At 37.6% G+C, this 27,975-nt stretch overlaps 1 protein-coding gene across 1 annotated transcript; it reads right to left on the reverse strand.

Annotated features, from left to right (window-relative positions):
- On the reverse strand, positions 1–27,958 carry LOC124540135 (putative vitellogenin receptor). The gene is made up of 35 exons (XM_047117580.1): positions 27,766–27,958; positions 22,699–22,859; positions 21,119–21,236; positions 20,149–20,310; positions 19,364–19,621; positions 18,923–19,020; positions 17,758–17,865; positions 17,081–17,265; positions 16,537–16,729; positions 15,763–15,925; positions 15,428–15,574; positions 14,959–15,108; positions 14,326–14,451; positions 13,609–13,753; positions 12,652–12,761; positions 12,391–12,483; positions 11,425–11,577; positions 10,656–10,970; positions 10,425–10,526; positions 10,075–10,225; positions 9,413–9,498; positions 8,880–9,028; positions 8,404–8,480; positions 7,810–7,997; positions 7,140–7,289; positions 6,310–6,511; positions 5,477–5,629; positions 5,015–5,126; positions 4,467–4,586; positions 3,430–3,653; positions 2,565–2,889; positions 1,914–2,065; positions 1,434–1,517; positions 815–899; positions 1–297 (listed from the first exon to the last, which is right to left on the reverse strand). Exons 1-35 carry the CDS (start codon positions 27,956–27,958, stop codon positions 202–204), a joined length of 5,334 nt encoding a protein of 1,777 aa, XP_046973536.1. The 3' UTR covers positions 1–201.
- Positions 27,959–27,975: the final 17 nt, after the last annotated feature.

Below are 27,975 nucleotides of genomic sequence, written 5' to 3' on the forward strand. Positions count from 1 at the left end.
CCGATTTTACATGGGTGAATTTATTAACAAATAAAGTTATATGTTAAATATAATGTAATGTAGTAAAACATATTTAGAATAAGATTATTAGTTCTGGAGCTTACCTCCTACATATAAACAAAAAAAAAATTATTTATAATATTAATATTGATAGGATATTTACAAAATTCTGACCAGCAGAAGACAATTATTAAAAATTAATTATTCTTTGATCATTCTTCTGCTTTCTCTCACATCTAAATCAGACTCTGTATCGGAGAGATCTTGATGTGTATCAAAGGATAAACCTGATGTACCCTGCAAAAAAACACTTGAAATTTTAGTTTGTTTAGTTTATTACATTAACATCCTATATTATTTTAATGTTAATTTTAATATACAGCACAAACATAAATAACATTAATCATAGGAATAGCTCAAAAAAATTAAATAAAACAAAAATATAAACTAAATACTTGAGGTGTTGAAAAACGTGTGGACTTATAACTAATTAGCCTGAAATAAATCTGAGAGAGATTTTGTAAAAGCATCTGGATAGGTTACACTTAAAATACCATACCATAAACTTACACACTTACAAATATGTAAACACTGATGCATTTATAAATATTCGCGAATAATTGGAATTCGGAATATCGACGAAGTTGTTATCAGAACTTTGGACATCAAATTAATGTCTATATATAAGTACTAGCTACTTCAAATGCTTAAAAAGATATTTAGTCATAGACAATTTTGCTACTTTTTTATGACTTTTTCTTTTCCTAACAAAATGTAATAATAAAAATCATAAAAAATATAGTAATTAACTCACAATAGGCTTAGATTTCTTATAGAAGGACTCTTGCCACATGTTTCTTACGAATTGTAAAGGGTTTACGAATTCATGTCCCATGCCGCTGAAAAAAAGGAAACAAACTGATTTAAATTATTACTTTTATTTTAAATTTTCTTACATTTCTAATATTAAATAAATATATTTAAAAAATTATGACATAAGCTTTAATTTGACGTCTTTTTAAGAAATAAATACTTAGGGGAATTTATCGGCTTTGATTTTTAGCCACGTTAGGCACGTTGGCTAGAAGTCAAAGCAGACATTATATACTATCTAGGGTCTATCTTTTTGGAATCGACATGTACAGTCAGAGTAAGAGTACCTTCGTCAGTTTTCAAATTAATTCCCTTATCAAGTCGTAAACTCTTAGTACCTTTTGAATCTAAACATCAAATCATTGAGACGCAATATGTCATTTTCGATCGGTGATCAGATTACCGCTCATACTGAGCACGCAAAAATAGATCTTAAGGTGACGGACCTTTTCTTACCCCGACTGTACATGTCGACTATCAATTTAATTAAACCGTTATGCTCTCTATTGTCGATTATGTGATGAGCTTAAGTTTATGAATAATATATAAATACCACTTACTTGATAATGTAACCAGCTTCCGGCATATCAAGGATAGGGTTTGAGAGGTGGGTCATTCCGTCTGGAGTGTTCTGGTACCGCACTCTGCAATGGAATACAAAAATAGGTCCATAATGTATCCGGTTTTGCGAGATTATAACATTGTGAAGTTTAGTTGTTCGTAGTCCATTCCGCAACTAAAACTCCTATGCAAAAAAGCCCTAGTACCTCATTGGTCAATGTATTCGACTATATTTTACTTTTTGTTTCATTTTACTTTGGAAGATCTTTTCGTACAATGAACTTTAATCTCTCTTCAAGTGGCCCTTTTGACAGAAAGCGATTGAAATGTCAAAAAGTATACTGAATCAGAATAGAAGTAAACTCTTCAAGTCGTTACTTTTATTAGAAAAAAAATTATTTTATTGATCACATAAAAATATATTGATTAGATTATTAGGTTTTTTTGTCCAATCGAATTGCATGTTCGTATAAACTCACTGCATATAGTTCGCTGCATTTTTCTTCTTCGTGAAGCGACGCACGAACATACAGACGTAGAGAGCGAAGAGGACCACTACCAACGTCACCACCACAACTGGCAATGTGCGGGTAGAGCCCGTTCCTATCACCACACCTTCGAACCGCGCCAGCTAAACACACCGGGAATATTTGGAGATAGGGTAATTTTTCAATGGAAATAAACCATCCCCAATTTAAAAGCGCTAACAAGTTGCAAGTTTTGACGTCAAATAAATTTAATCTATAATATTCAAAATATACATTTGTCTCTTCTGGTAAAGCGTGCATGAGGCTAGTTGATTGATGACCAGCAAATGATTCATCGTGTTACAGTGACAAAGCGTCGTGCGTAGGGAAAAAGGCATCACCATGCCTCTTCCCCTAAGGAAAGTTTCATGTAGTTAAAAGCGGTGCACAGTTCGGGAAGGGCAACAGATGCATATGTAAAAACGATCCTGTAACTCCTCAGAACCTCTTCAAGTATGCCCTCGTAAAAGAATTTCTAGGTCTTAATCTCAGAAAACCCTGTTCCCTGTAAGGTGAGGAGACCATTGTATATAATAGACTTTACCAGAAAAAACCTACTACAACTGGCGTACAAATAAAAATATCTTTCTATTATCTACTCACTTCACTATCCTCGACTTGTGGACACGTCCCATCACTAGTCCAGGTCCCGTCGTGACACACGCACTGAGGACCCATTGACTCCATCACGCAAATATTGGAACAGGTGATCGTTTCGCAGTCATCGTGGACGTCATCCCTCTGGACGCTCTCGTGCTGGATCACGAACGCGGTGCCGTTGGGCAAATGACTGTAGGGGCTGCAAGTCTTGGAGCTGAAGAGTAGACAGCGAATTAGATGGGTGCCACTGAGGAGGTACAGGTGATCTTCGAAAAGCTCGAGATGTTGAGGAGAGTGGATGGTCGGATTGTTGGAGAATATCGTCAGCCTGTAACAGATAATTCATTGGGTGATATAATTTTTTTCGTTAAAGAAGAGTAGTAAACGTATACATACTTTTTTATACCTGTCAATATTTCTCAAACAATATTTTTTTTACAATATTACGTTTCTAAATAACGTGAGAAAAATTTGTGTAGTTTTTGCCGCGTGAGGTGCTTCAGTGGCGATTTCCCATCAGAAGGACTACACTGATTGTCAAATTAAAAACTAACACCGGTTCGGAAGAAACGCAGTGGATTTTTAATGACATTATGTAGTTATTTATAACAAAGAAATAGTAAAGGGTGATAATTTAATTCTCAATGTGTGGTAATACAATATCTTAATTAATTATTTAGTAAGGTTCACAAGCGCTCCTTTACATTTATTTTCTTAATTAAAGAGGCATATGAACTATTTCTGGTGTACCTGTTTGTTCCTTGTTATATGTGTCTCTTTCTTACAAATTTACTTTACATTAATATTTTTACGAACATATACACTTACATCTTAATCACATCTCAATGGTATTTTGAAAAATACTCACATCACTTTGCCATCATAATCCACTTGCATTATACTTGAGGGTTCACTTGCAATGTACACCATCTTGGAGAAGGAGTCAGCAGCGAGGCCGGAACAGCTGGCGACTGAAGTCAGGTCTGATACATTCTTGCCTGAGAGTGAGGCAGATCGCACGATGGCTTCAGTTCCTTCGCTGACGCAGAAGAACATTTTGTAGTTCGCAGGGTCCACCACCAGAGCGTCCACCTGAAAATCAACAATTTTTATTACAGAAGTAAAAATATAATGAATGTAAAGGTAAATAAAATAAAATATTGGACAAAATCACATACATTAATCTGATCCCAATGTAAGTAGCTAAAGCACTTGTGTTATGGAGAATCAGATGTAACGACGGTAGTCACGGTAGTGGTACTCCATAAACACCCAGACCCAAGACAAGAAAGAAAACAAATTTTTCTATATCGTCATCATCATCATCGTCAATCATCCGGGAATCGAACCAGGGATCTCGGAGTCGCGTACCCATGAAAACCGGCGTACACACTACTCGACCACGGAGTTCATCGATCATTGAGTAATGAGTATCAGCGGTTATCCTTGAAATAATTTAATAAGCGAACTTTGTTTATTACGTACATAACTAGTAAAAATGCTAAATATTTTAAATATTTAACAAATAGAACATACTAGAATATACTAAAACAGATCTTCGGTTATTGAAAGATACTAATCTGTAAACCTTAATTCTCAAAGTTTCTAATAAAGTTATTAGTTATATATTTATTAAATTATATCAACGTTAAAATTTTAAGACAAAGATACAGATATAACCATCAAAACAATATATAACTCAACAATGATATTATCCAACAGTGGGAGAGGACTTGGAAATATTGTCAATAAATCCTTCCTAGGGCAAGGTTTCCGTTTCTATAGTAAATTTCAACAGAAAGTGCTTGTAAAAAAGCCCACTTGAATGAAATAGGTTTTGACTTTGACAAAATTAGGTCTTTTTAAGCTATATCTGTATAAGCATTGCTTATATTTCGGCCCCACCTTCGCCGTGGAAGGCAGCTGTAGGACGCGCGCGCAGCGCCGGTGCCGGAAGTGACACACGCGTATGTGGCTGCGACCGTCGCTGAAGTACACGTTACCCGTCACCCAGTCCGCCGACACCTGACATATTCACATCACATCATCATCACATCAACAAGCTGTAAATTTCCCACTGCTGGGCTGAGGCCCCCTCTCCCTTTGAGGAGATTTTGGAGCAAGTTCCACTACGCTGCTCCAATGCGGATTGTTGGATGTGGCAGAATTTCTTTGAAATTAGTCACATGCAGGTTTCCTCACGATGATTTTCTTCACCGCCGAGCACGAAATGAATTACTGACACAAATAAAGCAAATAAAAACTCTATGGTGCTTGCCTAAGTTGGAGCCGTAATCATCGGTTAACATTTCGGCTCTTACGATAGAATCACCAATACGCCACCCACCTTGGGACGTTTAGTATATACGACCTATATGGCCATGTACCATATCAAGTAATGCTGTTTGGCGGTACAATATTTAATGACTAGGTGGTACCACTAATTAAATTACCTTGGTAGGATTCCCGATGTTGGTGATCACAGCACCTTGTGATCCTTTGTCATGTAAGTTCACCTCGACTAGCTTGCCCGCTTGACTCGATGCTACGTATATTTTCCCACTCCTGAAATACAATTTCGGTTTCCGTTGATAGTTCAAAAAAAAATCTTATTTTTGTGTTATTTGATTTTTGTCTGTCTGCTTGTTTAGGCTGATTTCTGGATTGGATGGACCGATTTTGATGTGACTTTCACTGGCAGCTAACTGATGTAATAAGAAGTAGCTTAGGCTACAATAATATTTTTTTAGTTACATTAAAACACATCTCGTTGCGGGCACCGCTAGTAGTTAAAAATTCAATTTAATAATAAGCATTAAACAAGGGTGATATATTAAAGTCGCCATAGTAGACTGTAGTCATAGCAAGTCGAACAGCATTTCATATTAAATACCAAACATTTTCACACATCTTACCTCACAGCTACATCAACATCGCTGATCTCTTTATCGTCCTTGTCATGATACCGGAGGCTGTGGATGTGACTGGTCATGGACCACACGGAACTCCTCTTTGTATACACCACGGAGAGACGTCCGCGGACAGCTTTGCAGGAGCGACGATCAGATCTAATTAGATGAAAATATAGAATAATAAACGTGTTCTAGAGTGGAGACCGCGTCTCGGTAAACGTAATGTATGATGTTCTCAGGCACGATGGAGTGACGATTTACGCAAGGCGGCTGGCAGGAGTTAGATGCGAGTATCCAGAGAAAGACTACAGTGTCGTGAAATTTGGAAAGGCCTATGTCCAACAGTGTACAAAAATAGGCTGATGATGATGATGATAATGATAGAACGAACATATTCGGATGGCCCACGCAAATAACGCTGAATTTTTAGGTGACTTAATCTCGTGACTTTTTGCTAAGCACTTGCATCAAACACTTGCTTGTCTCAACAAATCCAATAATAGTGAAGAACCAAAATGATTTCTAATTTTACAGCATACTCTAACATTAGCTGGCTGGATGTTAGTCTATCTAACCTTTTTCATGTAGCTGACATGTTGCTCGGACACCAAGCAAAAGAGAAGGGAATAAATAATACCATCTAACGAAGTCTTTCATTTGGATATTCTTCTATATTCGATAATTAAGGGAAAAAAAGGGTGAGTATCTTTGAGATAGCTGGTTGAACGGATCCGTTTAGTAAATTAACTAGTCATTTAATTGGATGGCTAATTTAACCAATTATCTGCAAAATGTACACGATATAAAAACCAAAAAATTTACCAAAACAGTCCTACCTAAGCGCGTACCCCGCGTGGCATGAGCATACGAAAGACCCGGGTAGGTTGTGACACACGTGCGAGCACGTGCCCAGGGCGCACTCGTCCACGTCGTGACACCTGCTGCCGTTCGCTGTGTACCCGTGCGGACACGTGCAGTGCGGGCCGCGAGGGCTGGGCTGGCACGAGTGCTCACAAGTGTCTCGCGCGCACGGACTATCTGTGATCATGTATAACTTCTTTTTAGTAATTGTACACGACGGCGCATCACTAGCGCCATCTTTTAAATTGGAACAAGATTTGACAGCGAGTCTGATGAAGTGTCGTATTAATAGTTGGAGGGCATGGTGAACACCGCCATTAGTAGAGTAGTCAACTGCAAGCGCTACCACGTCTGCGACGAATCGCCTTTGTTACTTATAATTGTTATATTGTGCTATTTATTTCTTAAAAAAATAATAAGCAAATAGTTTATCCTGTTAGAGGTCGCGATCTGCATTTAAACATATAGGCATGTGGCAGAATTTCATGTTCCTATACAAAATACGCAACGTAACTTACATAATCAAAAAGTAGCAACTTAAGGGGAAAGTTCAAGATCAAATTATTTCTCTAATCTATACATATAATACAATTTGCGTGCCTGCAATAGTGTAAAATTAAAATTTATTCACGAATATAACATTGTTTACAATTTTTGTCTATCTGTTTTTTTCCGGCTTGTCTCTGGAACGGCTGGACCGATTTTAGCTGACTTTTGTGTTAAATTTAAACACAACAACCTTTTGTTCGACAACCAACTACGTACAACAAACGTTTTGTATAATTATAAATGCAGATAGCCTCACCACAGAGCCTGCCCTCGTCGGAGCCGTCCGCGCAGTCGCGCACGCGATCGCACACGCGCGCCCACTCCACGCACTGCCCGCCGTCGCAGCGGTAGCCCTTACTGCAGCTCTCCACTTGGTGGGTCGAGTTACCGGCCAGGGTTTTGTTCACTACCGACGATAAACAATATTAGTAATTATTATGGATTATAAGTTGAGGAAGCGATGTCCAAGTCACCGTTTAACTTATGTAAATACGTAATATTATCTCTGAAAGTCACGTGAGTTAATAGACTGCATCAGTGTAGTGCATGCAGTTGTAAATTCTCCGGTACCAATTTGGAGACATCTATGATAATACCACGTTTTGTATGCTTTTCAGAATGGTTAATATTAAATTTTCTTTTCTTTTGCTGTTGGCAAATATAACTTGATGGGTTTGTGCAAGTTCGTCTGGTTAGTTACTACCCACTCATGATATATGAATGCTTGAACTTGATACTCTACCGCGTGTCTAGATCATACAGATGCTTTGTTGTTGAACACCGAATCAAAACTTGGATGAGTCGGTAACTACATGCACGGGATATGACAACTAAATTCACAAGTTTGATGGTGCATTGTACCGCTTACCATCAGGCAAGCCACCCATATACCAGTCCATCAATCTATGACATAAAAGTATACTAACTCATCGCGCACGCTTCCGCACTTTCGTCAGAGCCGTCTCCACAGTCCACGTGTCCATCACACCAGCGGTGTTGTGGTAAGCACATTAACTCCTGCTTGCAGGAGTAGAAGAACTCCTTGTAGGATAAGCAATGCAGGTAGCAGCCAGCCTCGTCCGTTCCACCCGGACAGTCCACCTTGCCGTTGCAACTGTAACAAATAACTTGACTTGGTATGTGGGCTCTGTGAAAGCCCGACTGGGTAGGTTATGGGTACCACCAACTCATCAGATATTCAACCGCCTAACAAGAGTAATTGTTATTGTTGTGTTCTAGTTTGAAGGTTAAATGAGTGTTACTACAGGCACAAGGGACATAATATTTTAGTACTCAAGTTTGGTTAATTGGCGATGAAAGGAATGTTTATGACCACTTACCGTCAGGTGGCACATATGCTCTTCCACCAACGAATGGCATAAAATATAATAATAATAATAACAATTACATGGTAAATAAATTATTGATACAGGTGACGTCCAGTCTGTGATTACTTATATGCAAAGACATCCATGCTCATACAACATATCAAATTAAGTAAATTGTTTTAAATAACTGACCGAGCTGTCATGGGCAAACAGATGCTGCTGTTGTGTTCGCACGTATACTCCCACGGCATACACGTCAGCACGTTTTCCTGTGTGTGCAAAATATTTACTCAAATACACGGAAATTTATCGACTGCAAAGGCGACTTAGTAAGAAGTCCTCTTAAATTATTTTTGCTCATATACGATGTCATCAACTTTTAACTCGTAACATCATACAAAATTTATGGGTATTTTACTATTTAGTTCTCAATGACTCCACAATATCATCAACATTGTTAAGTTTGTACTTTTTTTTTCAAAATAATTGACAATAATTAGCCTTTATGAAAAACCTATATAATAACCAGGTCAAATTCAGGGGACATCCGGGGCTTCATCCCTGAAGCCACGATATAAATAACATTCAATTTTAGGTATTCATCCAAGTAGCAAACAAAATCATCATCATCATTTACTTTCCCAAGAAAACTTCCACTGAGAACTCACCGACTCTTCAAACAAGTCCGCCATCTCGCAATCATCCTCATCATCATGGTCCTCACAATCATATTTGCCATCGCAACGCTTGGACAAATCTATGCAAGTGTTATTTTTGCATTGGAACAAATGCTCTGGACAAAGATACTGGTTGCTCTCTGGAAAAAAGCAATTTAATTAGTAACCATCTTCTGTATCAACAATCAACTAAAATTACTAAACTATTAAACTTGCCAGCCCAAAAATTAGACATTGAGCTGTAGCTGACAGTGATGGAAAATATCGTCAGGAAACCTGCATTATCGGATTTAATTCCAGAAATGGGATATGACCTGTGTTTATGAACGTAGGTTATTTTACTATATTACCTATATCAAAATGATTTTCAAACAAATGTTTAAGTGAAATGAAGCATTTAATTCTTTTTCCAATGAGCTAAAACTGATTTATGAATCTAAACGTTAAACTATAAATTCATATAAATAATGTCAATTTCCACATCACACTAACTATATTTCTCTGAAAACCTGAAAAGTTCTCACCACAATTAATTTCATCGGAACCGTCAGCGCAGTCTTCCCCACCGTCACAGTGCCACGTGATTGGGATGCAGTTGCCAGACCCACACCTGGTAAGTGGATCACGTCAAATATGGTAGCACATAATTAGATATACGATAGCCTTGACAAAGAGTACTACATAAAATTCTGTCAGTTTTTTGGCTGACATGATAATGGCCAAACATACATTATTTACTTCAAAGTTCCTCCTGCGATGTCGGATTTGCTGTCCCATCGCATAATGAGTGGGAGAATAGAGAGTAAACTTGTGGTTCCACACAAACTTGTGCACTAAGTATAATATGTACTGCATAGTTGACTCGTTTTCTTGAGATTGGCCGTCCAGGCCCATTCCTTACCGCTGGGCGCATTTCGTTTTTTTTTTTAATTTGGTTCATCAACAACATAGCATTTATCTATTACAGCTTTAAACTTATAAGCTACTAAAAATGATACAATATTTAAAAATACATACAAACATACCTAATTACATTCAAATGAAAAATAAGAACAGGAAACTAAATAGGTATATATACTTTTACTCTAAACTCTTGATAAAGCTATCGTATATATCGTAACGAAAAGTCCTCCACTTGAAACGCGGTGTACGAATAATACAGTTAAGGATATCGGAAGGTACCGACATGAACTCTGTGTGGAAGCAGGTGCCGGTGTCGCAGGCGGCGGGGCTCTCGTCGGAGCCGTCGGGGCAGTCGGCGCGCCCGTCGCACGCCAGCGTGCGCGACACGCACAGCGCGCCCGACGAGCACGCCCACTCCCACTGCGCGCACGACACTGCAACACACAAACACTTTTGAGGACATATCCAAGAAGTCATCGTGTGAAAACAAATTGGGTGAGATTGACATGCACAAATTTGCAGTGGAATATTGTGATGTGATGCTATTGGATGAAGTTCCTTAACCCTAGCGAAAGATCAACGTTGTATCGTATGTATTATGAATATTGTATTATACTCTACTGGACAACTCACCCACGGTTGTATTCCCTTTGCAAACATCGTTCTTCGATATACAGACACCGTGGCAGTTCGTTTGATCAGGTTTACAGAACAGTGGAGACTGTGTAGCAGGTGCTGAAAAATAAAATTAAATTGTAATGGAAAATGGCCCTTTTTCGCTTCAACATTTAACACTTATCGGTCAAAATATAACTATTAACATTAATTTCGTGTACGTTGCAATAAAATGAACAATTTTCGTACCAACGCAGCCTTCTTCGTCCTCGCCATACTTGCAATCCTTGACCCCATCACATTTCGCAGTTTCCAGGAAGCACTGATTGCTTCTGTGGCAGTACATCTCGTCGGAGCGGCAGTGTATGATTTCCAAGCAGTCTCCGTTCACCATCTTGAATCCGGGCGAGCACACACAGCGATGCCCAGACTTGTTCCCGTTGCGCGTCTGCACGCACACGTGCGAGCACGGCGCGCCCGTAGAGCACGCGTGCGCCGCGAGCTCGCCCCGCGGGGGGAGGGTTGTCGCGAGCACATGCAGGTTTGTGTCGTTCGGGAATATTGCTAGAATGTTTCACTCTTGTTTGTATTCATTCATCCGTTGATATTTAATATTTTAAATAAATTAATTGTTACTATTAAAATATGTCGATCTTGACAAATATGATGATATAAAAAGTTACATAAACTACTAGATATTATAAGCTTTGATATAGAAGTCTTTTAAACTTCTTACAAATTACCAAACAAATTACGTCATTGGAATAACGTCACTTTGTGATAGGACTTTGTCCAAGAACACCTAGATCCCCTTAACCCCTTATCATACATTCTACCGCCAAATAATAACAAAATCCTTCATTATATAATTTCGTCGATCGAGATGTCTCCTCGCCATACATACAAATATGTTGTGTGGATGAAATAGAAAATACAACTAAAAAAATTTATAAGATACAGACCGACACGCTAATTATTATTCATATATATTATGAGGATAGTTTATATATTTACTTACATAATTCAATACGCCGTATCCTATGTGTTGCCTCATGGACATCCGCCCAGTACAGTCTGGACGAGTGTCGGTCTGTCCAGAACAAATGCGTGCTTGTCGCAGCAACACTACCGATAGTTGTTAGCACTTCTCTGAATACTTCTCTGCCTTTGCCTGATTTAAAAAATATTATGTTAGTAAAATTTCTGTAACCCTGGCGCCAAGTGTGTCACATAATTTTGATGCTACAGTCACATGTGCGATTTGCTATTCCATGTCGGTTTTTGGCGCACATAAAAGGGATCAAAGTTAGAATGTTTGTGTGCCTGCCACACTTACACAAAGTCCAGTTGCGCTAGCGTGGTTATTGAGAGTTGTCATGTGCAAACCTGTATAATTTGTGTCTATTCAAAATAATAGTGGGATGGAGTAATGAGAGCGCTTTCAAGTTTATAAAATTGATCTAAGAAGAACTTCATATGAGACTCAAAGGAGTGATCAAGTCTTTGAGCACATATCTGGCAGGAACACCAACATGTGACCAATCGTGTCAGCAAAGTCATATTTGTTAAGTACATGTCTGGCTCCAGCTTGAGAGTAATACCTGACACTGGTCTCAAGTTTTCGAAATAATTAATTAGCTGACTGATCCAAATGATGATTTGTCGGTTGCAGCTGATAGTACGATAATCAATGAGCGTTTAAAATTTAATCAGATTAATTAATCTATTACTAGACTGACTGATTCTGAACTGAAATAATGTAGTTAAATTTTAGGTGGAATATTATTATCAGTGATACGTTTAGCTTCTGTACATCAAGAGCCATTTATTTTGCTACAGAACATTTGGCCATATTGAACAATGGTAAAATGGTATCACTTTTCTGTATACAGGTAAATTGTTATAGTTATTGATACAGGGACTTCTCATAGCTCCCAACAATTCCAGTCACAAATTCAATTTCTGTTTCTACGTCTACACCTACCTTCAGGATGCATGACATCTATGACACCTCTGCCTTCATCAGATATGTATACAAGATTCAACTCGGAAGAATAGCGGATTCGAATGTTCGGACCTGGGGGTAAAACCAAAATTAATTTTAAAGATAATTAATAGCACAAAATTTGCAAACAAATGCTTGAGTGAGATGAAGCCTATATTTATTTTTCAAAAAGGACTTCACCGTTAATTCCTTCAATACCTGACACGTGTACAATTATGTCTATTTCTTCATCCAACTTACCAATAATATTGTTTAAGAGAACGTGTTGTCTGTCTTCGCCGTCCAGTGTAATGGAATCTATGTGGATCTCATTGTTCTCATCGCTCTCCAGAACAGCTACCAAAAGTTTCCTGTTTGAAAAAATAGAGAACTACATAGGAAGTAGATTCTACGAGCATCCAATGATTTTTTTTATAGTATAGGTTGGCGGACGAGCATATGAGCCACCTGATGGTAAGTCACCATTACCCATAGAAGACGCTGAAAGACGCTGAACAATGACGCTGTAAGAAATATTAACTATTCCTAACATCGTCAATGTGCCAACCAACTTTGGGAACTAAGATGTTATGTCCCTTGTGCCTGTAGTTACACTGGCTCACTCATCCTTCAAACCGGAACACAACAATACTGAGTACTGTTATTTGACGGTAGAATAACTGATGAGTGGGTGGCACCTACCCAGACGGGCATGTACAAAGCCCTACCACCAAGTAATATATATGAATAAATAATATGAGAATTTTGTCTATTGCGCTTAATATTGTGCTTTATATATCCATATCTATGAATAATTCGACTGCTTGCTTGCTAGCTTGATTGCCTCGTATTTCTGGTGTCCAGTTTAGGACTATAGATCTCACATGCTGGTTCCAATTTCGAGTCAATTTTAGAAAACGTTACTGGGTTTTTCCCTCAAACATTTTTCGACGTAATTTCATTGTAGCGTAATATATACCGTATATGATCTGCGCTGTTGGATAGTTAAAGAAATTGATTCCATGCTTATAGTAAAAAAGGGAATAGTAGCAAGGCCCAATTAAAGAGCTGCTAATATATTCATTTATCACTCTAATTAAGTCTCAAGCTTATAGGAATGGGAATGACAATAGCTCAATTCTTAAGCCATTTTTTATAAACAAAGTTAAGCAAATAATATCTTTCTCTTGACATTTATGAAAATGTTTTAACACTTACCCATAATCAGGTAATACACACAGACTCATCGGTATCTCTTCATGTGTAAAATAGTAGATGATAGCGCTGTGTCTGGTAGTCAGGGAAACCACTTCTATAAGACGACGACCAGCATCCAGTAGGTAGAGGGTGTCCGATACGAAATCTGGATTAAATTGTTATAAGATTGTGAATGAACTGGTTCAACTTTGCATGCAACAAGCAGGCGAAGTGATCATTTTAATAGACAAATAATCCCTCATAATTAAGTCGACGAGTATATTAATATAAAAATTCACACTATTACATAATGTATGGTAATTTTACTGCAATTGTTGTTTTTATTTATTCGATTTTAAGCAAAGATATAGTATATCGCGCATCAGCTCAAATTTTTATATTACCAATATCCATAAACCAAGTTGTCTATTTGAGACAAATTTATTATTCTTGATTCTTCTCGGTAGAATCTACTTTCCGAATCGGTGGTGGATTTACTTTAATTCAACAATGTAATATGACCGATCTGATGGCCTAGCGGCTAGAACACGTGCATTTTAAGCGATGATTACGTCAAACCTAGTCAAGCACCGCTGAATCGGTAAACTCGAAAATCTCGACCTCAGCGGTGAAAGAAAAAATCGTGAGGAAACCTGCATGTGACTAAAGTAGCATTCTTAGCCTAATGTATATTTTCGTATATTCCTCTCTAAACAAAAAAAGGTATTAAGGACTCACCGTAATCCATGTCGACGATGTTTTCCAAGCCCTTGTTCACGAGTACATGCGTAATGCCGAGCGTAAAGTCGCTCATATTCATGTAGTTGACAGATTTTTGGTGACTGTCATATATGTACAGGGTATCTGCAAGATTTAACTGTACCAATTACTATGTATTTTTTACTAAATACTAGTTTAATCGTTGAAATAAAACTAGTTTTAAAGGATTTAAATCGCGTATATTAATTATTTTTATCATCCCGACATTTCGAGCACTTTACAGCGTTCGTGGTCACGTGGACAAAAATAATTAATATACGCGATTTAAATCCGTTAAAACTAATTTTATTTCAACGATTAAACTTCGCGAAAATCTAAGACAACATTATGTGAACCAGTTTCATCGGGCGAACGGGCAAATGGATGGTGAATGGTGATTTTGGTGTTACAAGAAACCTTAAAATATAAAGATTAGAGAGCCACCAAACTAGCAATTATGATGATATGTCCCTTGTGCTTGTAGTTACACTGGCTCACTCACCACTCAAAACGGGATATAGATAATCAGGAAAATATATTTAGTTTGACTATTGCTAAACGTAGCTTAATTGCCAGTACCGCTCCATCATTTGCCCCCAAGAACACACTGACCTCTATAGTTGTCGTAGGCAAGAGCTTGCAGCCGTCCGACGTCAAGGTGCGTGTCGTGCAGCTCCGGGTTGCCGATGACGTCACGACGCACGCGCGTCACGTGCGCGCCCGCGCCCACCAGCACGAACTGCGGCCGCTCGCCCGCGCGCACTGGAAACGTCATAGTCGTAGAATCCATGCTGGTACTATCTATAAATTGATTTCTGGAATCTGCTAGAACTTGCAGTGAGACGAGAAGTGAAATGCAATTGTATTTGTGTGGATGAATAATATTTAAAAAAAATATATAATTCGAATTTGTATCCGTTTGTAAATTACAGAAAATGTCGCAATTGAAATGAACAGTTTTGACCAACACAGTCAGGTTCTTCAAATACCTTCTAGAATTTTGTGTTTATACATATGTAATTGATTGTTTTCATTTTTAATACTTCAAATTAATTAAAACACGTATCACTAATTTAGTTACCCTGGCAGCGATTTCCTATCATTTCCATTGTATCAGGACAGGCGCAGACGTGAGTCGTGTTGGAGGTGACGAGGCAGATTGCGCACAGGTTGTGGTTACATGGGTTTAGAGTATTGTTCATCAGAATTGGATGGTAGAGGTGCATATCTGAAAAAGAAACTCTATTCGGTTAAGATGCTCACGTTCTAACTGAACCATCTCGGCTCTGTAAGACATTGTACTGTCCTGTTTCATATCCACTGTTGACAGTAGAACTGGAAGATCAAATAATCAAAAATAAGGTAGAATTTTCTAAAATAATTAAAAATTCAACACAATTTAAAGTTGTAACTTACCAAACACGGGCATATCCAATCGATGTAGAACGTTTCTATTGAACGAGGTGCCGTGGAGTTTGTCTGACGTCAGGATGGTGTTCGTGGTCCAGTCGCTCCAATAAACTGTGTTCTCGAACACGGCCAGCGAGTATGGGTGATGAAACGGCTCTTGGAATAAGAACTAGAAGAAATCGTTTTGAATTTTATTACAGACTTACCGTACAATATACCTAACTATATAATGTTGTCTTAAATTTTCGCGATTATTACACATTTAAATAAAACTAATTATAACGGATGAATCGCGTATATTAATTATTTTTAAACATCCCGACGTTTCGAGCACTTTGCAGTGTTCGTGGTCACGGGTAGACTGTCTACCCGTGACCACGAACACTGCAAAGTGCTCGAAACGTCGGGATGTTTAAAAATAATTAATATACGCGATTCATCCGTTATAATTAGTTTTATTTAAATACCTAACTATAATTACATATCCGTTAATATTATCAATGCGAAAGTATAATACTTCGTCTGACAATCTCTAACGCTTTCATGGCTACACCACTGAATTTAATAGATAAATATTGGGTACGAATCAAGCTTAAAACACAAGGAAGAATATATGTTACTTTCTTATACCTACCTAAAACTTTTACCCTTAACACGCGGGTGAACTACAAACAAAGTTTCCAAAAGCCTGTCATATATTAAAGGGATACGACCACATTTGGAGATTTAGAAAAATATTAATTCTACGATTAAAACTCTTTGTATCAATAAAGTACTTACATAAACAACTTTGTCCTTTAACCTGACTACTTTGACTGTCTGATCCACGAAGTAAAGTCTTCCATTCAAGGAGTCCAGAGCTAGACCTGTGGCGAAGGAACTTAAGTTTCCGACGAGGACATCCGATTGAGAGCCGTCCATCCTAGCTGACATGATAACTGCCTTGTCGTGCCAATCCGCCCAGTACATGAGTCTGAGAAAATACCATAAAAAATATCTAAATTATAACGACATAATCAAAGTCAAAATATTTATTCAATATAGAAATGTATTTAGAAGGGCCTTTAGGATTTTAGGGCTTTGTTAGATAGTTAACCGCCAAACAGCAAATCTTGGTACTATTGTGTTCCATTTTGAAGGGTGAGAGAATCTGTCGAAGTAAAGGCACAAGGGACAAAACATTAGTCCTCAAAGTTGGTGGCGTTTAAAGGAATTTCTTACGTCGCCAAAGTATAAGTGCTGGTAAACGCTTGCCACTTGTTGGCTCACATGCATGTCCGCTTATCTGTATTATTAGAAAAAAAATACCGAATAGGTTATTTACCCTTGTCTAGGTTCTAAAGTGACAAATCTAGGATTCTTAGTATTTGCTGGCAAAGTAGTACACAGTGAGCCGTCTGACCGACACACTGAGATGATCCCTCGCGCCGTATCGCTGAAGTATATGTTGTCCCCGAGGAAGTCCACTGCTATGTCTCCTGGGTCTTCTATACCGAAAGCCGCTAGAACCTAGACACACAATTGCATGAAGTATCGACGATTGCAAGTCTTTTTATCTATTTTTATATAATTAATGCAAAAGTAACTCTGTTCTTATTTGTCTGTCTCACGGTCGCACTTACAGGACTAACCAACCACTTTTTATGCCCAACATGCGACGAAAAACTCGACTGACAAAAAAAAGTTGATGTTAATATTTCCATTGCAAGTTGGATATTTACATATAACTGCTAGGTATACGTTATCATGAGATGAAATAAAAAATAATCGTGAAAAATAAGACATCATATCATACATCCAAACTATTATTTGTATTTGTACACATAATAATAGATACTGAAATAACGTTAGCTGTAAAAACGAAACCTTAATATTAGGTTAAATAGTCCAATTCTAGAGGATAATTTTCGAATTTACTTATATCTTCTAAGCAACTCAGTCAACTAAATAATCTGCCAGGTTTTACGCATAAAACGTCATCAACATTAAAATTTTATGTACCTGTTTGGACTCAGCCATGTTATGGAGCTGCGCCCTCATGATTGCCTGGTGACCTTGTGCCGTCTCAACCCAATACAGATAATTACCATCAAAGGATACACCATGAGCCTGGAAAAGTTACACAAAATTAAATCCTAATCGTCTCGTGATTTATCTCTAGAATTGAGATCGAAAGTAGAATGTTTCTACACTTGTTTTTGCTTAATTCGAAGACACTTCAAGAGGTTTTCCTTTTTCAGAATTATTATGTATTATTGTGTGTCCAAGTAACTTTGTTTTTATCCAGTTTGTACCAAGATGATACACGCTATTTGTTTTATATTTGCCAATCGATCGTAATTAAGACGAATACTAAGAGTGTATTTATAACCCCTTTTAAATTTACTTGGTGGTAGGCTTAGTGCAAGCCCCTCTGGGTAGGTACCACACACTCATTAGATATTTTACTGCTATACAACAGTATTTGGTATTGTTGTGTTCCGATTTTAATAGTGAGTTAGCCAGTGGCGCATTGTCGATGAAAGGAATGGTTAATGTTTCTTACAGCGCCATTGTCTATGGGCGGTGGTGACCACTTACCATCAAGTGGCTCACATACTCCTCCGCCAAGCAATAGATAAAAAAATTAAGGGATGCCTTCAGTCTTGAATATGGAATGGACGTTCATCAAACTTTATCAAGTATTGACTCCACTAACATATAGTGCCGTACTGCATCTAGGCACTCAAAAACAAGAAATCAATAAATAAATACCTAAATAAATATGAGACAACATCACATACATAACTCTGATCTCAATGTAAGTAGCTAAAGCACTTGTGTTATGGAACATCAGAAGTAACGACGGTACCACAAACACCCAGACCCAAGACAACACAGAAAACTAATATCTACATTGACTCTGCCGGGAATCAAAACCGGTGTACACACCAATCGACCACGGAGGTCGTCAAATCACTGGTAATAAGAGGGCCGGTACGTTTTTGCCCAGAGGATCGGAATTGCGATTCAACGGGGAAATGCTGCTAACATTCTTGCCACCATTCCACGCGGTCAAGATTCATAGTAACTACCTACATATTTTTATTTGTTATAAATTGTTATGATTAAGAAGTCACTTCAACAGCTATCACTACCAGATTGTAAAGCCTACACAAAAGTTTACCTGTTTGATTCCTGTCGCAACAACGACCTCTTCTTTGGACTTCACTTTCACGTAACGAATATCATTTTTTGTACTAAAAAATAATAACGCCTCCGGATCTAAAAAAACAAGAAAATCTTGACAATCATCAAACTGATACCTACTTGCGTACATTTTAAATATGAACTCTATAAAGTTTATTTATTCATCCTTTTCCACACTTAATAACTAGAAAACTGACCAAGCTCTTCGAAATATCTCGAAAATTTGATAATTATTATAAGGTGAGAACAACCACATAGGTATTACTTCAATTATTTATTATAAATGATGTGTATTATTATTATTATTATTTATATTGTGTATGGGTGATGGTGACCACTTACTATCAGGTGGCTTATATGCTCGTCCAACACCTATACAGTAAAGAAAAAAGAAAAAAAACAAGAGATAATATCTTACCTGGAGCAAAGCACAAGTATTTACTGATTCGATCCATCGTATATCCTTCTTCGCAAGAGCATGTGAAATAGCCCACGCCGTTATGGCACGTTTGGGAACAAGATGGCTTCACGTGCTCACATTCGTTTACCAATTCGCATTTCTTGGTCGTATCATTGTAGATCGAATAGCTTGGTAGACACATACAAGTGGGTCCTGTGCGTTGAGGTTTGCATTTTGTATTCTTTGGACAAGTGAAGTTTGTACACTGGCTGTGCCCTATAATTAATTTGGAATCAACGTTAAGTAGAGATATATTGGTAAAAACTTTATAGCGCTTATTGCAAAAATAAATTAAAATATGTTTTAAATACGATGTTAAGTTTGTTCGGTAGTTACGCATTACGAAAATTAAAAAATAATAAGTAATAGGTATATATAGAAATGATTAAATTAAAAAAAAAATAAAACCGACTTCAAATGCGTGAACACAAAAAAAAACTAAAAATTAACTTTTTATTGTAATTATTTTATTACAATCGGCGGAGATATTGCGTATAAAAAAGTTCATCCCCAATTTCATTATTAAATTTAAATGGGACCACCCTTGAGGCATTATCTATACGCCGAAAAAAGATTTGTTCAAATCGTTTCATACTTGGCGGAGTTATCGCGTAACAAACATAGAAAAAAAACATACGGGTCGAATTGAGAACCTCCTCCTTTTTTTGAAGTCGGTTGAAAAGTGTAAGCAGATACAGCTTATAAGCAAAAATTTCCAAATCGATTCAAATAATTTCACTCACAGTGGTCGCAAAACTTTCCTTCATCGCTACCGTCTCGGCAATCTGCTAGGCCATCACACATGTGTTCTGGGGTCAAGCAATATGACTTATCCAAGCAAGAAATTTTCTCGCTTTTATCACATGGCGTAAGATCGCCTAAGAAATTTGGATGATATTTATGTCCTGAAAAGAAAAAAACAATTAGCTATATAAACAAGGTTATGCGAATTTTAAATTTTATAAACGAATATTCTCAATGTTTCTACTCTTATTTAACTGTTTGATACAACAAAGACTAATAAAGTAGGTCACAATAACAACAACAGCCTGTAAATTTCCCACTGCTGGGCCAAGGCCTCCTCTCTTTCGAGGAGAAGGTTTGGGAACATATTCCACCACGCTGTTCCTATGCGAGTTGGTGAAATACACATGTGGTAGAATTTTAATTAGATACATGCAGGTTTCCTCACGTTGATTTCCATTACCCCCGAGAATGAGATGAATTATAAACACTTAAGCACATGAACATTTAGTGGTGCTCGCCTGGATTTGAAGCCGCAATTATATAAGATAATTTATTAATTCCATACAGGCAATCAAGAAAACTACTTATACCTATGTTTATTTTATTCAATCTCACGTACGTACGTTACGCGCAATAAGGTTAAGTATTACTTATAAAAAAATGATTTAAAAACAAAGCAGGGAAAGAAATGATAATTTTTTTGGAAAAGCTGCGACAATAGCCTTTTTTTTAATCGTCAGGGCATTTTAGACAGTTATCAAGAAATAAAATGGCTACTGGAATACGCCATGCTGTCTTGTGTATTTTAAAAAATCTACCAAGTATTATTCGTCAGTTGTAATTCACATCCAAAATTCAGCTTCCTTCCACTACTTGAGCAATTGCTCTAGAGAGCATAATTCAGCACCGGCTTTGGGGTAGACCCCTAAGCCGGTGCTGAATTATAAATACAATAAAATTACTTACGGCAGTTATTAGTATAGTCTTCATCAGTTTTATCATCGCAATCGTAATGACCATCACACGTCCAGTAATGGGATATGCACCGCTTGCCGCCGTCGCAGAGAAATCCTTTGCAAGTGGACTGAAAATTAAAATTGAGAAGACTACTATTATGTACACATATGTACCAGGGCCATTTTTAACCTGTTGGGAGCCCTAGGCATATTAGGATAATGAGGCCCTGGTGGCTGACGGAGCACAATTCAGGAGGGCGAAGAATGTTCTCGCCCTCGTTGTTGTGTACACCGACATCATGGATCTGAGGGGGCCCCCCTATCGATCGCGGGGCCCTGTGCACTTGATAACAAGAGTCCTCCTGGTAAAAAAAATACTTGCATCTTATGGGTCGGTATTATTTGGCCACATCAGATCACGCACGTTAACCACTGAAGGCACAGCTGCAGTGTTATCTATTCGCTCGTTTCGTAAAATGAACTTTATATGATAGTATCTTTGTTACAGGCGGAAAGTTGGAGTATAAAACTACAATAATATTAATTTTGAAAGACAGTTCTTTTCAGTGTCTTGATTGACAGTTTATTAGTCCAGTCTTTTTTCCGGAAAAAAGCAAATAAATGAAAATGAAATGAACTAGCAATTTTTAGATATGTTGTAGGGAATAAAAGCTTAACTTGAGTTTTTCGACCAAGATTTCCGGGGCACTAAGGCCGCCATCTTGAAAAAAAGAGTAAAGTTTGTTTCAATAACTCGTAACAACTAATAACAGTTGTTGTTGCAATAACTCCGATCGTAATTTTTTGTGAGAACATTTTTTGTCCGTTTTTACGCTTCACAATTAAGTCTTTTTTAGCGTATTCGTTATTAAGATATCGTTATTAAGATATCGATCGAAAAGTCAAATATTTAGCACACAATTTGTGTTTTAATTTTTATTTTTGGTCATAAATAGACATCGGATTATATACACAATCAAAATGAAATGCCAAAATATGCATGCCCATTAAAAAAAACCACTCCTAATTAGATTTGGACTTTTATTTCAATTATAGCTTATAGTTACAATTAGTTATAATTTATAAAATCCAGAAAAACTAGAAAATATAACTTATTTAGTATAGGCAATATAAATTCTAAAATATTCGTCGGAACAATAATATAAAACTGTGAATATTCCGTATATAGTCAGCCAGATTGGAACTTTGCGAATACAAAAATCGAATAATTGGAAACTGGGGTTTCAATTGGACTTATATTAGAATGATTGCAAAATCATTATAACTTTTATAAAACTTGAACGTTGTTAAGTATAAGATTTTAAATGAACATGGTTATTTTTATTATTAAAGTTATTCATTTCGGGATATTTACCATAGTCTCGTGAACAAGACATTCGTAGATAATGTCGAAATATCGAGCTCCACCGAACAAAAATAAAAAACATGGTAAATATTCCGAAATGAATAACTTTAATTGTTGTTTGATTAATTTAAAAGTAGATTTTTACATTTTAATTCAGATGAGACATATATAAGAACGCAAATTTATAAACCAATGATTAAAACAAATGCTTAACAACTACTTACGTTTTCATGTTCAATTGGCATAGTGCAGTTGACTTCATCACTGCCATCATTGCAATCCGTTTCGTTGTTGCACACCCAGGAACTTGGCACACACTTGTGGCCATCACCGCACAGGAATTGGTGGGTCTCGTTGCAGTATAGAGCATCCGGAGCGTGGTTTACTGGATAAACATTATTTATATATAACAAGCACTTCTTTTTTTTATGGAATAGGTTGGCGGACGAGCATATGGACTACCCAGGGCCGCCGTAAGCGGGGGTGCGACGCGTGCACCGCACGCGGGCGGCACGTCCAGGGGGCGGCAAATTGAGCAATACATCACGTACCTAATTCAAGTCATTATTATAATTCCCACAAATCCTTAAGTAAAACAAATTATTCAAAGCATCGAAAAATATCGCACTCAATAAAGTTAAAAGTCCGTCGTCTGTTATACTATGAATTTTAAAGTTATATTGGTGGTCGTTCGAAATAGCAGAGCAACGGGCACCTTTAAACCGGGCGCGGAGGGCATTCGTTCGCTGTCGCAGGCGCAACGTGTTCAACGCAAACTTAGAGGTACACCTGCGGGCTGCACATCGTCAGTTGAAAAAAGAGTTAGAAAAGGCGTTAAGTAAACAGAGAGCAAAGGGGCGCCCCTATCGTGGTTTGCGATGGAAGCTCCGAATATACGGCGCTCCTGTTACGGAATAACTACCGCCAGATCTCCTGCGACTGATCGGGGAGCTATTTCCGGGGAAAATAAAAATAAAATAAAAGGGCGGGTCATTCGACCATCGATGCCCTAAAACACCCTGAAGACCCGGACAATGGAGGCGGTGGTCCAAGGGAACGTAGTCCTAACGGTATCACCGGACGTGGCGAACGACTTCAATAGTCTTCCTTTCTTTTTTTCTTAATTTAATTTACGGCATCCACGGGCTCATAGGCCCATGCCTTTTTTATATTTTACATTTATACACTTTGGCGTTTTATACTTTATATTTTTACTTAACATCAGCAGATATTCGCTAGACTTCAAGCTCGCCGTCTTCTTTTCGAGACCATAGGACCATTTCGATATCACGAGTTGCCTTCCTATCTCAGAAGGCCGTTGGGGCATACCTCCAGGATCAGGTGATCCTTTGGGAGGGGGCGATGGACGACTTGTCCGGCGTTTGAAGTTGGTTTGACTGGCTCCTGCGGACACCGACCTCGCCCGGGATGGGTGTCCCGATGGCTCCATCCTGGATGGAGCTTCGTGCAACATTTTGTCCAACTCAGCTTAAAGCTCATCAATGCCAACGTAGGAGGACCTCCTAAACCAAACACCTTGCCTGCGTGCGCTCTATGACATTGTATTTTTTATTTATTGCAAATAAATAAATCGAATCCAATCCAGCCCATTTCCGGTCACTGCTGGATATGTCCAGTCCTCTCCAATTGCACGCCACTGAGATCGTTCTTGGGCTCCTCGCATCCAGCTCCTACCAGCCGTCTTGCGTATATCGTCACTCCACCGTGCCCGAGGACGTCCTACACTACGTTTGCCGAGGCGCGGTCTCCACTCTAGAACACGTTTCCCCCAACGGTTATCGGTTCTGCGTCAAATATGGCCCGCCCACTGCCACATCAGCTTATTAATCCGGTGGGCTATGTCGATGACTTTGGTTCTCTGGCGGGTCGCCTCATTTCTTCTGATGCGATCCCGCAGAGAAACGCCGAGCATAGCCCTTGCCATAGCACGCTGAGCGACTTTAAAGTGGTGGACCGGCCTTGCCGTGAGTTTCCACGTTTCGGCTCCGTATGTCATGACGGGTAGGACGCACTGGTTGAAGACTTTCGTCTTAAGGCACTGTGGGATCGACGATGTAAAGATTCAACGTAATTTTCCAAACGCTGCCCAACCCAGCTGAATTCTTCTATTCACATCGTCCTCAAGGTTGTTTCTACCTAATCGCAAAGTCTGCCCATGGTAGATATATTTTTGAACAATTTCGAGGACGGTACCGTGTATCGCAATCGGTTCCGGTACAACATGTTCATTGAACATGACCTTGGTTTTATCCAAGTTCATCCGTAGGCCGATACGCATAGAAGAATCAGCAAGCGTCTGCAAATCTTAAGTGAGAGATGTATTCGCCATTGATGTTGATGCCATGTCTTTTCCAGTTCAGCGTCTTGAACATATCCTCCATTGAATTAGTAAACAATTTGGGGGAAATAACGTCCCCTCGTCTCACACCTTGATGCAATGGTATGGGATTTGTTTGCTGATTCTGTACTTGGACGGAAAATACACCTATTTGGTTGGACTCCACTTAATGCTCGTAACAAGGTTCTTAAATTAGGGGACCGTGGGAACAGTGCTGCTGACCCGCTTCGCCGAAGAAGGCCAGTAGAAGGGGTCTTCGCTATGGCTGTCTTCTCCTCCCGCCATACGTGTCCCGGGGTTAAGGGTTTCGGTATCCTGAGAACTCCCTAGGAAGTGGAACCTCGCAGAGGTGAGCCTACCATCAGGACGTCACGGTAGTATGCACAAACGATCTCGTGACATCCTCCAAAAAATGACGGAGCTGGCTAACGTTGGTTAACTCCTCATGTGGAGGAAAAGTGGTATGCGTTTTTGCAGCGGAAAAAAAGGGCGGCATAATAGGTATTGCACGCGGGCGACAATACAGCTAGCGGCGGGCCTGGGACTACCTGATGGTAAGTGGTCACCATCACCCATAGACAATGGCGCTGTAAGAAATATTAACTATTCCTTACATCGTCAATGTGCCACCAACCTTGGGAACTACGATGTTATGTCCCTTGTGCCTGTAGTTACACTGGCTCACTCACCCTTCAAACTGGAACACAACAATACTGAGTACTGTTGTTTGGCCGTAGATTTACAGTTTCTTGAGAAACTGTTTCACTCTTAGATCCACTAAAAGAATCTAGTAAAGAAATGGATACCACAAAAGTATTTCAATAAAGTACTATCAGTAATATCTTTATGTTTATACCAAAAAACCAAGTGTTCTAATATTTACTAGCGATCGTATCGCTTACAGAGCAATCTCTTTCGGATAAAGGGCATGATCCTTTTCGATAACCTTTGAATATACTTTCTGAGATTTAACAGCGGTAAAGACGAGTACATATGGCATTAATAAGTTTAAAAGGACCATTAGCTCCATTTACAGAACAAAGTTGAACAGAGCGCAAGAATCCTTCTTTATTTCTAAATAGTCTAGTGTTTCCATTCAAATCAAATCAAAATAAACTTTATTCAAGTAAGCTTAACATAAAGTGCCTAGCGATGGAATATAACTCGAATATAAAGAGGATAGTCAAAAAGTCACACTATATTAAACGAATTAATATTTAAAAAGACCATTTAAATAAACGTTAAAAAACGCCATAAGAGTGTCTCGCTCCAGATAATATTGGTTATTAGGGCCAGAAATTTTATATACATATCATAAAAACTTTACAAGATTCAGTTATTATAGTCATATCATAGACAGCGAAAGCCTATAATATCTTAATACTATTGTTTATGAAAATTACTATCAATTAATGTACTCATTGCGTCGGCTCCCATTCTTCGAATAACATTAATTAATTGTTCATTCCAATATTAAAGCCTTTTTTTATTGTTATAACCGAGTTTTTTTTTTTTACTTTTAAACAAGACACCGTTAAAGAAATCAAATTCTTTCATAACTCAACCTACAATAGTCTTACTGTTCTAATATAACGGGTTCCACTAGGATCAATTGTAGTTTCTCTTATATTCTTCATGTATATAAATGATACCGTTTTCTACATTAAAGGTATTTGTAATGTTTGTTAAATTTTATATTTAAAAAAAAAATTAAAAACTATTGTCATAGTTCCATGTCTTATACTAAAGATTATGTGTAGCATAAAAATAATAAGGTGTTCGAATCTCTTGAGTCCTTTTCATATTAGATGATAATGCGTCATTTTATATTATAGCAATGTATAAGAAAATAATATCGTTTTGATAGATTTAATGACGAATATCGGAAAAACACGAATTGTAGATGAGCAAATAACTTAAAACAATAGGTTCAGATTCAGACTCAACAGCTTTATGATTGTGGGTTAGTCAGACAATAAGTGATAGCTATCGCTCGTTGTCATTAGAGCTGTAAGATATTTGAAATCATATTCCTTCTATGGCGATATCACGCCACCTTGATATATTGAGAAACTGATATCATTAGTTGTCTAAATTAGTAATATAGATCTTAACATTAATTTGAAATAAGAAAAATCATCTCTATTGCGCGAACAGGAAAATATTAATACAAATAAATGTAGGATTTTGATTCAAAAATACCCATAAGATCCAAATTGTGTGTTGATTTTTTGTTCATTAATAATTTAAATTAATTAGACCCTACTAGATAATAAATAATCGAAATCAATGTGTCTTATGCTTTCCTATTATTATTATTTTTTATTATTTAAAATTAATATAAAAAGTAGTTTTAGTTACTATTTCTACTGATTATTATCATAAAGTCCCCTGTCATAGATCTTACTCTACCATCGTGTGACATAATGTCAAATAAAATAAAACATCAAAAAACTAATCAAAGACATTTAAACATAGACAATTTAAATACTTTTTTACTAATATGATAAAAACCTAACAGTTGATAAACGTGGCAATAATGATGCCCATCTCCTCTGTAGCGTCAAAAATGTTTTACTCAAAAAGATAAAAGCTACAAACGTTATCTAGTATGTGTGCTAAATATAATAATTAAAAAAAAAACCTTTGAATTTCTTTCGTCGATTTTTCTCAGGTCTGACATATTTATGAAGCGATGGTATGTATATTATTCGCAAATCACAATCAATAAGAGAATATGAATACTTTTGTTCTACGTTGAATTAAAGATTATAAATACACAATACAACAAAAAATGTATGTGTATAATTTATTACACTTTTTATCCATTCAAATTTTAATAAAGGTAAAATCTAAAAAAAATATTCCTTTTTCAAATAGTAGTCTCTGCATTAGTCTAAGACCAATAAAAAAAAGAAATACTATAACTTACCACAAAAATTCTCATCGCTTCCGTCCCCACAATCGCGATTACCATCGCAGTATTTGTCTTGAGATATGCAGCCTCCGCCGAGACAGAAAAAGGCACCCTCCACGAGACACTCAGCGTCGAAAGATTGCATCTCATCATTGAATTCTGCTTGACACGTCACCAGCCACATTAAAATTATAAGTAGGACTGCCATCCTGATAGAAAAATAAT

Source organism: Vanessa cardui, chromosome 24 (genome assembly GCF_905220365.1).
Source record: "Vanessa cardui chromosome 24, ilVanCard2.1, whole genome shotgun sequence".
In the NCBI taxonomy this organism is placed as follows: domain Eukaryota; kingdom Metazoa; phylum Arthropoda; class Insecta; order Lepidoptera; family Nymphalidae; genus Vanessa; species Vanessa cardui.

What these genes read in the sequence shown, in the direction of transcription:
- LOC124540135 (XM_047117580.1), bottom strand. Translation starts at nt 27,958, where the DNA reads ATGGCAGTCCTACTTATAATTTTAATGTGGCTGGTGACGTGTCAAGCA. An exon ending in AAGCGATGAGAATTTTTGTG is followed by an intron (nt 22,860 to 27,765) that starts GTAAGTTATAGT and finishes ATGTTTATCCAG; the next exon opens with TAAACCACGCTCCGGATGCT. An exon ending in TGCCTACGACAACTATAGAG is followed by an intron (nt 14,452 to 14,958) that starts GTCAGTGTGTTC and finishes TAAATCTTGCAG; the next exon opens with ATACCCTGTACATATATGAC.